Source organism: Anabrus simplex, chromosome 5 (genome assembly GCF_040414725.1).
Source record: "Anabrus simplex isolate iqAnaSimp1 chromosome 5, ASM4041472v1, whole genome shotgun sequence".
Taxonomy (NCBI): Eukaryota; Metazoa; Arthropoda; class Insecta; order Orthoptera; family Tettigoniidae; genus Anabrus; species Anabrus simplex.
Window position 1 is genome coordinate 453,808,429 of NC_090269.1, and position 13,694 is coordinate 453,822,122.

At 38.6% G+C, this 13,694-nt stretch overlaps 1 protein-coding gene across 3 annotated transcripts in view; it reads left to right on the forward strand.

Annotated features, from left to right (window-relative positions):
- The window catches only part of LOC136875118 (oocyte zinc finger protein XlCOF6), a 91,622-nt gene that overhangs the window by 55,080 nt on the left and 22,848 nt on the right, over positions 1 to 13,694 (forward strand). For all 3 annotated transcript variants that reach the window (XM_067148856.2, XM_067148857.2, XM_067148858.2), the window contains one exon: positions 4,263 to 4,342. In XM_067148856.2, coding sequence (XP_067004957.2) covers positions 4,263 to 4,342 — 80 coding nt within the window. The remainder of the gene's footprint in view (positions 1 to 4,262; positions 4,343 to 13,694) is intronic.

Here is a 13,694-nt window from a genome sequence, read left to right on the forward strand (position 1 = left end):
TAATAAAATTGTCATTCCTTAATTCAGGAGTCAGGACCCACGGTGCCAGAAAATGAATTTCCATAGATGACCTACGTAATAAAATTGTCATGCCTTAATTCAGGAGTCACTTCCTTAAAATGAGTTCCAGATGACTGTTGCACTTCAGCATTACTCAACTTCTTAAACTGATAGAATTTTCTTTAACAGAAACTCTCACTATAGTGACATTTCACTATGTATCTTCATCTAACATCAACATGTTTTGATGAGTCTAACTTCAATAACCTGTGAATAATAAAGCATAACATCAGTGTTGGGGAGTTTCCTCGCGATGCTTAGCAATCCCATGCATTCCATTGTAAGAACCTCAGGCTCGGGCTTACATCATGTGTATGAGTATCACAGCGCCTCTCAATACACAATTAACAAAATGCTCGAGCTCTCATGTCAGTGACAGAGTATACTCCACATTGCCTCACTGCAACCAACAAATTCCACCTTTGGGATTATTCTTACAGACATACCTGAGGTCAGATATAACAAGTTTGTTGATAGCTAGCCTCCTAAAGATTGAAAATAATTACACAAACTGGTTGGAACACGTAACTTGTAATACTTGAGCTCCATCTAAGTATTATTGGTTATTTGCACACGTATGAAACTTAAGACATGACTACAGCTCTTCAACGCTGTTACTTTCATGAGTACTGACACTACTGAAGAAGGTCTAGGTAAATGACAGGTTAGTCAGCTCCCTCCGTGATGCACTTGCTACTGTTACTTTAATGAGTACTGACACTACTGAAGAAGGTCTAGGTAAATGACAGGTTAGTCAGCTCCCTCCGTGATGCACTTGCTACTGTTACTTCCATTCTCCACACTTGTGGAATAAAATTTTAAGCTGAAATGATTGTTGCACAATTTATGCAGTTTGTATGTAAATGGACATAAATATCCCTTCTCATTTTGTTTGGTCAGGCAGTTCTCTTGTATTAAAATAGCTCATGGAAAACTGCCACTCATTCTCGGCTGACACTGTGATGTATGCTGCCATCAATGGCTAATGAACGCATTATTGCTGTCCATACCTTATGGCATATCTCCAGTGGAAAACATTCACGTCTAGTCTTGCCGATCGACACATAAAATGAAGTAGTATGATTCTCGTCACTTCGCAAGCTGAGGTCAGCAAGCATTAACATACAACATACAACTGTGAAGTACATACCATGTCCAAGTGGGGATGTCAATGAAATACAGCAAAGTATTATTCTCATATTTCGTAGCTTAGCCTTTAGAGATTATACTCCTGAAGTTTTGAATGTGAATTAAATCTCTAAGTCTTATTGAATAATGCAAAGCTGTTGATGATGCACATAGTACCTGCCCACTTTTCACAACATGCGTTGTACCAGCTCAAGTCTTCTTGTATTTAAATCTATTTATCCTTGCATATCAGCAAAATTCTGTACTGGAAGGCATAGTATAACACTTCCATTGGCTGTGATCCAGGAGAGAACACAATTTTTTATTATTTTAGACAGTCCAAAGAAAAATAAATTTTTCTGTCTCAAAATCCAGAGAGTTTTGAAATGGAATAAAAATGTCTCCTGTTGTTTGTACTCCACATGCAGTTGGGTGACGGTCTGCCTTTTCTCCATGTAGTTATCAGGATGCACAAGAAACACTGCTTATCTGACAATTCAACACCCCATATAGTTTGGCTTTTTCATATTCTACCAGTCTTTGTAAAAAGCTCATTTTATTCCTCTGGATTGAAGAAAGTGTCTGAAACCCTTGGCAAAGCCTTAGAATGCATTGTTTCCATGAAAATGACTACCAACCACTCTTCCTACAATCTTCATCACTTTAATACTGGTAAAAGATCACTCAGGTTGTATTTAATCTCTGATTGTTTGGCACTGATGTTGACAGGAGGGAGACTGGACTTGCAAGCTGTGACGAATGATATCTGATGGTAGCAACACATTTCGTACCCATTTTCTTTATTACTCACAACATGAGATTCTATGGGGCTTTTCGTATGCAGTTAAGTGATATGTAAGAGTAATTGATTATTAAACACGGAAGTTGACGTGAAATAGCTTATGTTCATATCTAGACACCAAAATCCTATCATCGTGCAATGAAGGACTATGTTCAATTACTAAACAGTTGTAATTGTAGAGTCAAACATTTGTCTGAACACTGCCTCAAATCATCTTCACTAGAAGTTTTTCATGCTGAGGTACAGCACATCTGTGGAGTAGTAAATAGTTCCCTTGTAGCAACTAAGGGGTAGTGAGTCCACCTCATACCCCGATGTCCTGGGTCAATTCCCATGATAAAATCTTCAGATTCTCTACAGTCAAAGGAAAGTCAAACAACTGACAATTTATAGACTGAATATAGTAGGCAAGAGGTTTACCTTCTTCTGGATGAGATCCAATATGTGTCTGATGATCAGAGTCATCTATCAGAACACAAGGGACAGCAAGGTACAAACAAGTCATTTAAGAACAGAAAATGGGATGAACGCAACAGGAAGTTGTGGGAAGAGAAGAGATATGGAGATTGTTCTTGTCCTTTCAAGTGTCCCTTCTTCCAGTGCTGTCTCATGTCTATCCCATTACGGGGTTATGTTCTGTCTCTTCATTTGACATGGCACATGTTAGTACATGTCCAGTTTTTATATATCTATGTTGGAAAAATAAATTATAATTTTTATTTTTTGTTCTGAGCTATCTGTGGAACAGCAGAGATGAAAGAAGGTGCAGGCTGGAATGGGTCTAACTACAAATCCAAAATTGATTTTAAAACTTTAACAAGGTTATATTTTCTTTTCAAAATCAACAAGTAACAAGGTAATAGGTACCAAGTAGCAGAGAAACAAATTAAAAAATGCACAATATTAGTACAATTTACAGTTCTTGGTCTTTGAGCCCCCTCTCTTTACATTTGTTGAGCTCTTGGCTCAAATTTAGAAGTTATAACTTTACATAAGGGCAGAAATCCCCTAGTACATGGAGCGCTTGCTCCCGCCTAGCACTGTCAGGCCCCTTAGAGGCACACATCAAAATACAAGAAAGAGCAGACCCACTCTCAATTTTACAAGCCTATCAAAGGCCACAACAAACTTTACTTCTAACTGCCCTCAAGGCACACTTACAAAGAAACAGGGGTATCTTGTACCCAACCTACAGGGCCTTTACTTGAAGAAAAACAACAGGTTAAGTTACTGGCCCAAAATACAGTGAGGACTGGGGGCGTTTACATGCACTCCTAAAGACACCTTTAAGAACCCTAGGCCGATTACACAGGGGCTAATCCCAAGCTAGGGAGGTGACTCGTATGAGAAAACTTTTAACACATTAAGGAAGAGTAGAAACGGTTATGAAAACGTAGTCACCTCAATTTCAAAATGAAGGGGAGCTCGAGAGGGTAAAGCACTCTCTATCCCCGAATTACAGTTCAAGTTATGTGAAGTTTTTACAAGGATTGAAAAGGCTTCGAACGTTCCCCGCGAGTTAAACTGCTGAGCTAGCAAGAAATAAAGATGTTAAAAGGCAATTACCTTGTTGAAGAACTGCTGCCTGTAGAAAGAGGCGCTTCCCGCCCCTGCTACATATTCACACACTGAGCAAGATGTTATTCGAGTGGCCCGGAGACAAGAAAATCAGCAGTTTTTATACCCTCGTGGAAAGTTCGAGACCTTTCATGAATGATAACAACCAGCCCTCAAACTTTTATTGGCTACAGTACATAGTTACACACAAAATTAAAGAAGAAAGCCCTGATTGGCCGAAAATTAATTACAGAAAATCCTGATTGGCTACATGCAAAACAGGCGGAAAGAAAGGATTAATATTGCCAACCCACAAATGACAGAACAAAATTTAGTAAAGACAAAACTTATGAATACAAAATTTCTCCAAGAAAGTTCATTCCTTCACACCAGAGTGCATTATCATAGTTTTTGGGTAGAGACATCTGTTAGAGAATGTCCACACTTCTTGATCAATGAAAAACAAAAGCAAATCAAGAACCCAGTGACATCTTCTGATAAACAGTAGAGTTAGTTCAGTTGTTAAAGTTCAGGGTTTCTCCAGTAGAGAGATACATTAAGGCGGAAAATTCAAACGTGCGGCGTAGAGGTGTACCAACCGGTACATTTTTATTATGCAAGTATTGCATTTGTTTTGTAAGCAGTGTCTTGTTTTTTAAATTCAAGTAACCTCTTTACTGTACATTTCTTAATTTACTTTCACTGTATCTTACAGCCTTTCGTGGAAGTTAAGGAGGAATTACTTGAAGAAGAATGTACAGTTGGCGAACCTGTCCCATGTTTCAAAGAAGAAAAGTAAGTACAGTTTAGCTTAAATAGATTGTAGACACCTAACCTTCCACAATATGGAATTTGTTGTTTTACCTGTGGACAGGTGATAAGAGTTTTAGCCTTGGATTCCAACACCGTGGGCTTAGTATTAGATCATTCTGTTTGTGACTCTCAGTTACAAGGTTTTTGTGTTTGACACTGGCATGTTAAAAATTTATAACCTGTAATGCCCGTTAATACCCTGCGAAATTGTCTCTCCAGTAGAATTCTGCTTCCTTAACTAGTCCTCAGGACAACCGGTTTGCTGGTATTGACAACCAGGCCACTTAGGTGGCAATACTTAGTAACTGAGCCTGTACAATGTTTATTAATATTATTTTCACAGTTCTGTTCTCCATGTTATTCTAGGTGTTCCTTGTTGGTCTTTTTTGCAACATGACCGGACCACTGACTCAATGTCCCTCCTTTCTCATCTGCATGCATCTGGTCTTTACGTCACGGCCCCATTTTCTTCTTCTGTTGGTAACATTACAGTACTTTGCACATATCTACTGTCTGGAACTGAAAATTACCTTGAAAAGCCTTGTATTTCTTCTGACCGAGCTCGATAGCTGCAGTCGCTTAAGTGCGGCCAGTATCCAGTATTCGGGAGATAGTAGGTTCGAACCCCACTGTCGGCAGCTCTGAAAAATGGTTTTCCGTGGTTTCCCATTTTCACACCAGGCAAATGCTGGGGCTGTACCTTAATTAAGGCCACAGCCGCTTCCTTCCAACTCCTAGCCCTTCCTTCTTCCTTGTCCCATCGTAGTCATAAGACCTATCTGTGTCGGTGCGACATAAAGCAACTAGCAAAAAAAAATATATTTCTTCTGGTCCACAACTGTTCTCATTACATTTCGTACATGATTTCAGTTCAGTATTTAATGGGATGGATGTATGTATTACAAACTCACACCCACTAATATCTGCAAGAAGATACTAAACATAGTTTCACTTGCATTTGTCTGTATAGCGATGTCTCTGTGTAAATGTTGGCCCAGTACTTGATAAAGATTCATCCTGCATCAACATTTTATCTTCCCTTCACTTTTTTGTGGCTCATTCATAACTGTCTGGTGGTAGGTGAGATGAAACAGTCTGTCTTAGAATCCTGTGGAAAAGCCAGAAATATGTTCGATTCTAAGGTTGTCCTGACTTTTTCTGCCTATGAAATGAGCACTATAATTATTTGATATGTGTGTAGGCTGCCAAGATGAGCCACCAATATTGTAGAACCAAGCAGTGCATACTGATACTTACCTAAAACAAATGCTTTGAATTTCCTCATTTTGAAATCCTTAAAATAAGAGGGTGGTAATTGGATTCTGTGCTACTCAAAATATAATTAAAACACACCAGTATGAAACATATTGTCATGATTAACCCTCTCCCGCCCATAGCGTAGTAAAGCGTACTTGTACTTCTAGTCGCCTGTATGAGCAATCTATCGGCCGATAGACAAATATAACTTACTGTTACTAGCATGTGCACTTCCTAGAGACCAAAGATATTAGTTTTCTTCTTTTAAAACCTTAGCAGGCTTATTAGAACATGAAATACGGAAGGCAGTGACATGCGGTATTGTAAACAAACATGTCGACGCATAATTTGCATGAAAATATTTTATGCGATAATGACATTGAACGTTCGGTGAACAGTAATTCTGACTGTGAAACTGTTTGTAGTGGCTTAAGTGAACTCGGTGAAGTGGAAAGTGAAAATGAAAGTGACGATATTTCAGGAAATGACGACGTACGCATGCATGATGACATGGATTGTAGGCCTAACTTTCAGTGGATAAATACATTGTCTTACGTCGAACCGGCGGACTTTACTGAAGAAGTAGGACCTTGCCATTCTCTTCCTGTGAGTAGTGAATTCATTTATTGTATTTGACCAAAATAATAGACCCTGCAAAGATAATTTTTATGATCCGACTACCGATAGTAGTGAATGACAATTGTGTATGGGTCAGTTACCAAATTTGAAGAGAAGCAGTAAATAAAATTTTAGAAATAAAGACAAGTTGTATGATCATAAAATATGTTTACAAATTTTAGGCTATTAAGTGGGCTTAATTTGACTCAAGTGTACACGTCTAATGCGTTTGGCAATGGGGTCATTAACTAACAATGATACTGGAGTTAAGAACTCTAATACTGTGCAAGGACCATGATAACGAGCTGCTAATTTAGCAGAAAATTTATTTACAGCTTTACTACTAGGGTAAGATATGACAAAAACAGTGTCACCCACAGACAGATCGGTAGTTCTGCGTCCTTTGTCATACTTCTTCTGCACATTAGCATAGGAAATGACGAGTTTAGCTTTTGCTCTGTCCCACATTCTGCGAATCTCCTCCAGATCTGGGTTGTCAGGGAGAAGAGAATCAATGTCAGACACATTAGAGATGGGGGAAAATGGGGTAAATCCTAGCATTAAAGACATGGGTGTTTGGCCATGTGACTCATGAACAGATGAATTGAAGGCATAAGTAAGCCAATAAAGGCAAGAATCCCATTTTGATTGTTGGTTATGATGGTATGCAATGAGAGCAGCACGTAAATTGTGGTTAACTCTTTCAGCAAAACTGGGGTTAGGATAGTAAGGTGTAGTGGTGACATGAGATATCGATAGATCAAAACAGAATTTCCTGAACAGGTTTCAGGCAAAAGACAGGCGCAATAAACTTAGGAGGACCAAATATAGAAATGATCGAATAGAGACAGGATATAGTGGTCTGAGCATCCATCTTTCTCGTCGGGAAAATCCATGTAAAACAGGTAAAACCGTCAGCACACACTAATGCAAATCTATTTCCTTTAGAGCTTAACAGGAACGCTCCGACATAATCAATGAACAGTCTCTCCATAGGTTTAGTAGGGCGAGATGAGGACAACAAACCAACACAGGTATTCAAACTAGGTTTGCCTATATTGCATAGTCTACAAGCCTTAACCATTTCCCTAATGTAAAAATCCATATTCTTCCATATGAAATGCATTTGAATCTTTTGACAAGTTTTGAAAACACCTAAATCTCCTCCCATGGGGGAGTCATGGTAATACTTAAAGATTTCAGGGATGAGGATTTGAGGAAACACAATTTTGTACATATTGTCATGTCTAGCCTTGCAGCATAGGACATTGTTAACAAGCTTATTATGCTTAACGACGTTACCATTTCCAAGTTGTTTAACAATGGGACAAATTTCAGGATCACTAGCTTGCAATGTTGACATATCATGGAACAGCAACGGGGAGTCAGTCAAGATAGCACTAATGCAATTGGATTGGCGTGCAGAATGGTTAGGAAGGGAATTGATGTCAAAATCAGAATGGTCGGGAGGCTTTTCACCAAACATCTTCAAGGGAAAATATAACAGCCAGACATTCAAGTTTGTATATGGAATACTTCATTTCATCAGAATTCAGGATACGCGAGGCATAGGCAATGGGTCTCCTACCTAGATCATCTTCTTGGAGGAGGACACCAGCAACGGCAGAACCAGAAGCATCAGTTTGAATTATGAAAGATTTTGAGAAGTTAGGAATCACCAAAACAGGAGCATTAGCCAGAGCCAATTTAAGTTTATCAAATGCAATTTGTTGAGGTTCCTTCCAGACAAATTTAACATCCTTACACCGAAGGGCATTAAGGGGAGCAGCAATTTGGGCAAAATTTATGATGAACTAACAGAAAAAATTGGCCATACCAATGAAGCGCGGGCTATTCCCTTCTGATCCTTGGGCTCGGGAAAATCATAGATGGCTTAGGTTCTACTCTGGTCCACAGCTACACCATTAGGTGATACGATATGACCCAGGAAGGACATTCGAGGCTGAGCAAAGGAAACTTTAGATCCTTTGACAGTGAGACCAGCTTGCTTAAAGCGACGAACCACTTCCCTGATGTGAGAGAGATGTTCCTCAAATGTTTCTGAGTACACAACAACATTGTCAAGATAATTGTACACCAACTTGAATTTAATGTCAGATAGTATGGAATCTAATAGTTTCGATAGCACGGCTGCGCCTGTACTGAGGCCGAACGGAATTCTCTCGTACTCATATAAGTTCCAGTCCGTGATAAAGGCAGTTAAATGCTTACTTGCCTCAGCCAGAGGGTTCTGGTGATATGCTTGAATGAGATCAAATACAGAATAAAATTTAGCACCATAGAAGAATGAAAAGCAAGTATGCAAGTTGGGTAGTGAAATTGATTGCAAGATAATCTTCTTATTGAGAGATCGGTAGTCGATCACAGGCGTGAAGCCACCTTGAGGCTTACGGACTAGGAAGATGGGTGACGCATAAGCAGAAGTTGAAGGCCTGATAACTCCTTCCTCAAGCATCTTATCAATGATGTCTTTCAGAACCTTCATATGTGGGGGAGACAGACGATAGGGAGGATAACGAACAGGGATGGTGTCACTCACATCAATTTTATACTCGAGCACATTAGTTACCCCTAACTTATTCGTGAATACCTCAGGAAATTCATCACACAATTCATGTATCAGTTGAGCTTGTTCACTAGTTAAATGACTCAGGTCACACCTTTCCTCAGTAACTTGGTCATGTGCATCATTAGAACAGAGATGTTTACCAGAACAAGGGAGATAATCGACCAATGGCAGAGCATAATCGGTACAAAATTTGAAAGACAGATAACGATTATGGGCATCTAGAATTAATCCTACGTGAACAGCAAAGTCGTAACCGAGAAATACATCATGCGATAGCCCTTCAACTACAATGAAATTAAACTTCCAGGTAATAATAATAATCGTATGGCCTCAGCTACCGTGTGCAGACATTTCGATTTGATGCCATCTGGCTATCTGCTCGTTAATTTCGACTTTCCGTTTTACTCTAGGCCCACTAGATGGCAGACAGTGTAAACTGGATCTCTCTTGGGCGTCTATGGCTGAGATTTAATTAATTTTGTCGGGTAAATACCAAATGTTTCACCAGAGATCTTTTACATGCTGACATTGTACGACATGGAATGTCGAGTGGACTTTTTTCCGCCCTTAAAAAATCCGACTACCTCTGCCGGGTTTGAACCCGCTATCTTGGGATCCGGAGGCCAACACTCTACCGCGGATCCACAGAGGCAGCTTCCAGGTGAAATGAATAATACGAATTTTGACCTTTACATATCCTTTAACATTTAAGACAGAGCCGTTGGTGGCATGAAATACAGTTGAAAGGGGCTCAAGATTCAGAAATTTACAGATAGATTGATTTTTGGAAAACCAAAACCAACTAATAGCAGAGGTAACACTGCCAGAGTCCACCAGTGCAAAGGTAGGCTCATTCTTGATTTCTACAGGAATAATCAGGAATTTTAGAATGCACACTCCCTGAAATACTTTTACAGTCACCAGGACAAACAACATCATCATCATTGACATAGGTATTATCACGGTTATCCAAATTATTCATAGAGGGCCTTGCGTCATCAGTGCTTTCATCTAGTCAGATGCGCTGATTAGTGTTACTCAGATTGAAATTAGCAGAGGGAGGACGATAATTTGGTACGGGGTAAGCACCGCCTTGAAATTGCGGGCTAGGAACATTACTAGTAGGCAAATTCTTTCTCTTTACCAATGGACATTTGTTACTTAAATGGTCTTTAGACCCACAAGCAAAACATTTTTTTGAAACAGCACCTAAACTACTGGCGTTCAGACCAGAGGACTGCCTAGCAGAAGGACCAGTTGGAGGGGGTACATTAACAGGCCTACAACTGTCACCATGTTTGGCTTCTTCAGCCTTAATACAAGCAATTTTTAACTCACTAAAGGTTTCAGGGCATTTCCTAAAGGACAGATATGAATGGTACTCAGGCGATACTCCACTCATTATACTATCTACCATATAAGCTTCATCAATCGATAGTCTAAACGCATTGCAATAGAACTTTAGGTCACTCACATAGTTAAATAGGCTTTCAGAATACAACTGCACTCGAAAACAATGTTACTCTGTCAAATCCTTAAGTGCTCGGAAAGGGATGAACTTCCTTAAAATTCCATCATGAAATTGGTCCAAGGTAGTATCACTCGAACAAGCCTCCAAAATTTCAGATTTAAGGATACCAACACAATGGGAAAATAGGGTTCTGAATATACTGGAAGAGCTAAGGTTAAAACAATTTGCGGTCTCCTTCACTTCGACCAGTAATCTTAAAAAGGACACAGTTTCATCAATCAAATCAATGGACAACTTGTTCACTCGTTTAAGCAACTCACTAACAGGGTTCACATTATCGCACCTTAGCATGCCAGCATTATCAACCAACAATACAGGTTGGCAATGAAAAGCAGCTAATGACTGATTACCCAAAACAGAGCTAGAAATGGGTTGGTTAAAATCATGAGTACCAGAAACATTGGGGTCATTACCTTGAGAACCACCATTAATATTAATATTCCCCAATTTAAGTGTTTGCATGATGACATTCAACTCAGCAGATATGCTAACAGCCTTAGTTAGCAACACAGTATATTGGTTTAGGGTGGAGCAATGTAAACAGATCCTGGAGGCAATTCGTGTAATGAGTTACACGAGCAATTTGTGTTTGTACTTGATATTCTGACGGTCTAGAAGTTTTAAAGGCTTCAGCTAATTCATTAATCTGATCAAGAGCATCAGAAATAAACAATACAGACTCACCAATATCTGACATTTGAGGTACAACAATGGGTTGGTTAGCAATTTCAGAGAGTAATTCTACGTCACCCTGGATAGCACCGGATGGCTTCCTACCACGAATTTGCACCTTGTAACTTAACTCCAGCTTCCGCAACATTCTAGGAACTGGCAAGGGGCGAGACTCCATAATTGACATGAAACAGACAACAATTAGATTAGAGTGTACACTTGGTCTCACAAATATAAGTTTAAATACCCTTTATTTTATTTTTAGCAACTAGCAATGTTGATCTGGGCAACTTATCAAGTTCGTTAGTACACAGCAACGATGTAGCAACCAGCGCGAAATGCTACCACAACACTACTGCAACCCGACAAAGATAAAAACAGGTATGATAATAAAACCCATAAATATCACCAAATGAGCACAGGAAGCAAAATACTTACCATCGAGCAGCAGCAGCATTAACAATACCAGCGTGGAGGGCACAGGACATAAGGAAAAGGGCAGGATCAAACTAGCTACTTGAGGTGTTGCCAGGTCAACATTACTAACTACTAAATGAAAGGAAGATAAATTTTTAAATAACTTGAATTTTACTTAAAAATTAGGAAAAATTTAAACCAAATTGATGAATGAAAGCTGAAGAACAAATAATAAATTTGTGAATAACCTCTTTGACTTATGGATAAAAATAAATATATTATGAGTGCGCATTCGGATAACAATGTAAAATAATTTTTATTTAGTAATAAATAAGTAAATAGAAGAAGAAAAAATAATTATAATAATTCAATTCATTAAAATAGGAGACAAATGTCTATTTTTAAGATAATAAAACATGAAAACACACTCAGATTACACACTGAAGTAACTCTTACAGTACCAAGAAATAAGCGGAGTTTGCAGCTCGCATCAGAATCACTCAATGACAAATGTTAAAACGGATCCATGCGTTAAATATTACACTACCGACCAGTGTTTCTTGTAAGCGGTTATACTACAATTAATCTCACTAAACTGAAATCTGTTTCCAGAACCTGTACACAAGGATTTCAAGCATCCTAGAAACACGGAAACACACTCAATATTTAAGGCAACAATAGCCGACCCGACCAAATACTCCACACGTAAATAATTAAGAGAACACAAGAGAAAACCGCACGAACCTGAATAAAATATGTCCCAAATAATTTACAGATTATGAAGGGAAACACTTAAAATTCCACATAAAACAAACAGTGGTACGCACGAAGCATGCAGCTTCCCAAAAACCAAGCCAACATCCCCCTTAAAGACAATAGGCAAGGCCCACACAAAATTAGCATACCAGAGATAAGATAAAAATATGACACATGATAATGAAAGAAAGGAAGAAAAGAAAACATGGACGCGAATAATCTGAGGAGGGAACCCATAAGTATTTTTAAGAAATGCTAGAAACAAATTTCAGCTTCCTAAACCACAATATTACAATAATATAATTATAATATTTTGAACTAAACATTTCCTCCAACCACCTATTAACAGAGGATTTAAATGCCGGTTATAAAATTTCAATCTCAGGAGGGCCTGGAAAACGGCAGTGGGTGAATAAGACCGGAAATAAACCATCCCATTAAGTAATTAAACAATGACTCATTACAAAAACAATACTAGCACATAACGTCTTTCAAAACATTGACAACAGTCCAACAGGAACCACAAATATGAACCAAGAAAAGTAGAAAGGAATCCACCAACAAAATTAATAATAATAATAATAAAACTTTAAGAAACAGAAAAAAGCAGCACAACGATAATCTCAGTTAAATTAAAGTAATGGAATAATAGGCCTCTCACCCGCGCATATACCATGTTCCAGAATTACTCCATTATAATAATTTGGATATAGAACCTTACCAAAATCACGTTAAGTTACATTCTAATATTTAGAAGATACAATTTATATTATTAAATTGTCCGATGCAGAAGAAATTCCAGCTTAATTTAATAAACTGTGGTCGACATGTCCATATCTATAGGCCTAATTTCAATTACAGTTGCGGAGTAGACACGAAGTAATATTAACAGCGTTGCCAAAATTTTTATATAATAGATGTCACAAATTGCTTGTTACCCACGTTCTTCTCCACATTATCCGGCAGTAGACAGTTTTGAAACAATTAAGAAGATACTTGTACTTACATCCTTGGGTGTCTAATTTAATATACGGTAATCCAATAGCTTACGTTCTAGCCCATTTTGTAATGAAGAACCCTCCTTCACACAGTTCGGTCACACAAATGTTAAAGAACAGTAAACCTGAGACACACTACAACTAAGGCAAATGCCTTAATTAACGAGGCTATTAGCCTGGTTTATCGGACTCCACTCCAACAACTTTCAGTCGCATTTTGTACACAACTCCTCCAAACGTGTCCGCCGGGAACAGACTGGCGTGCCGGCCAGTGAGAAACACAGCGCTCAATTTAAAGCAGTAGACCGGATGCGCACGCACTTCAACTGGTTTATTGTGCGAATCAGAAATTTTGAAGCTATCGACGTAACAATGGATTTAAAATGCATTTTAAATAGGATAGTTCAGGCATTTAAATTAACGGCAATTCAAACAATGGCCGAGAATGGTAGATAAGATCCCCACACACACACAAATACATATGTCCAACAAATG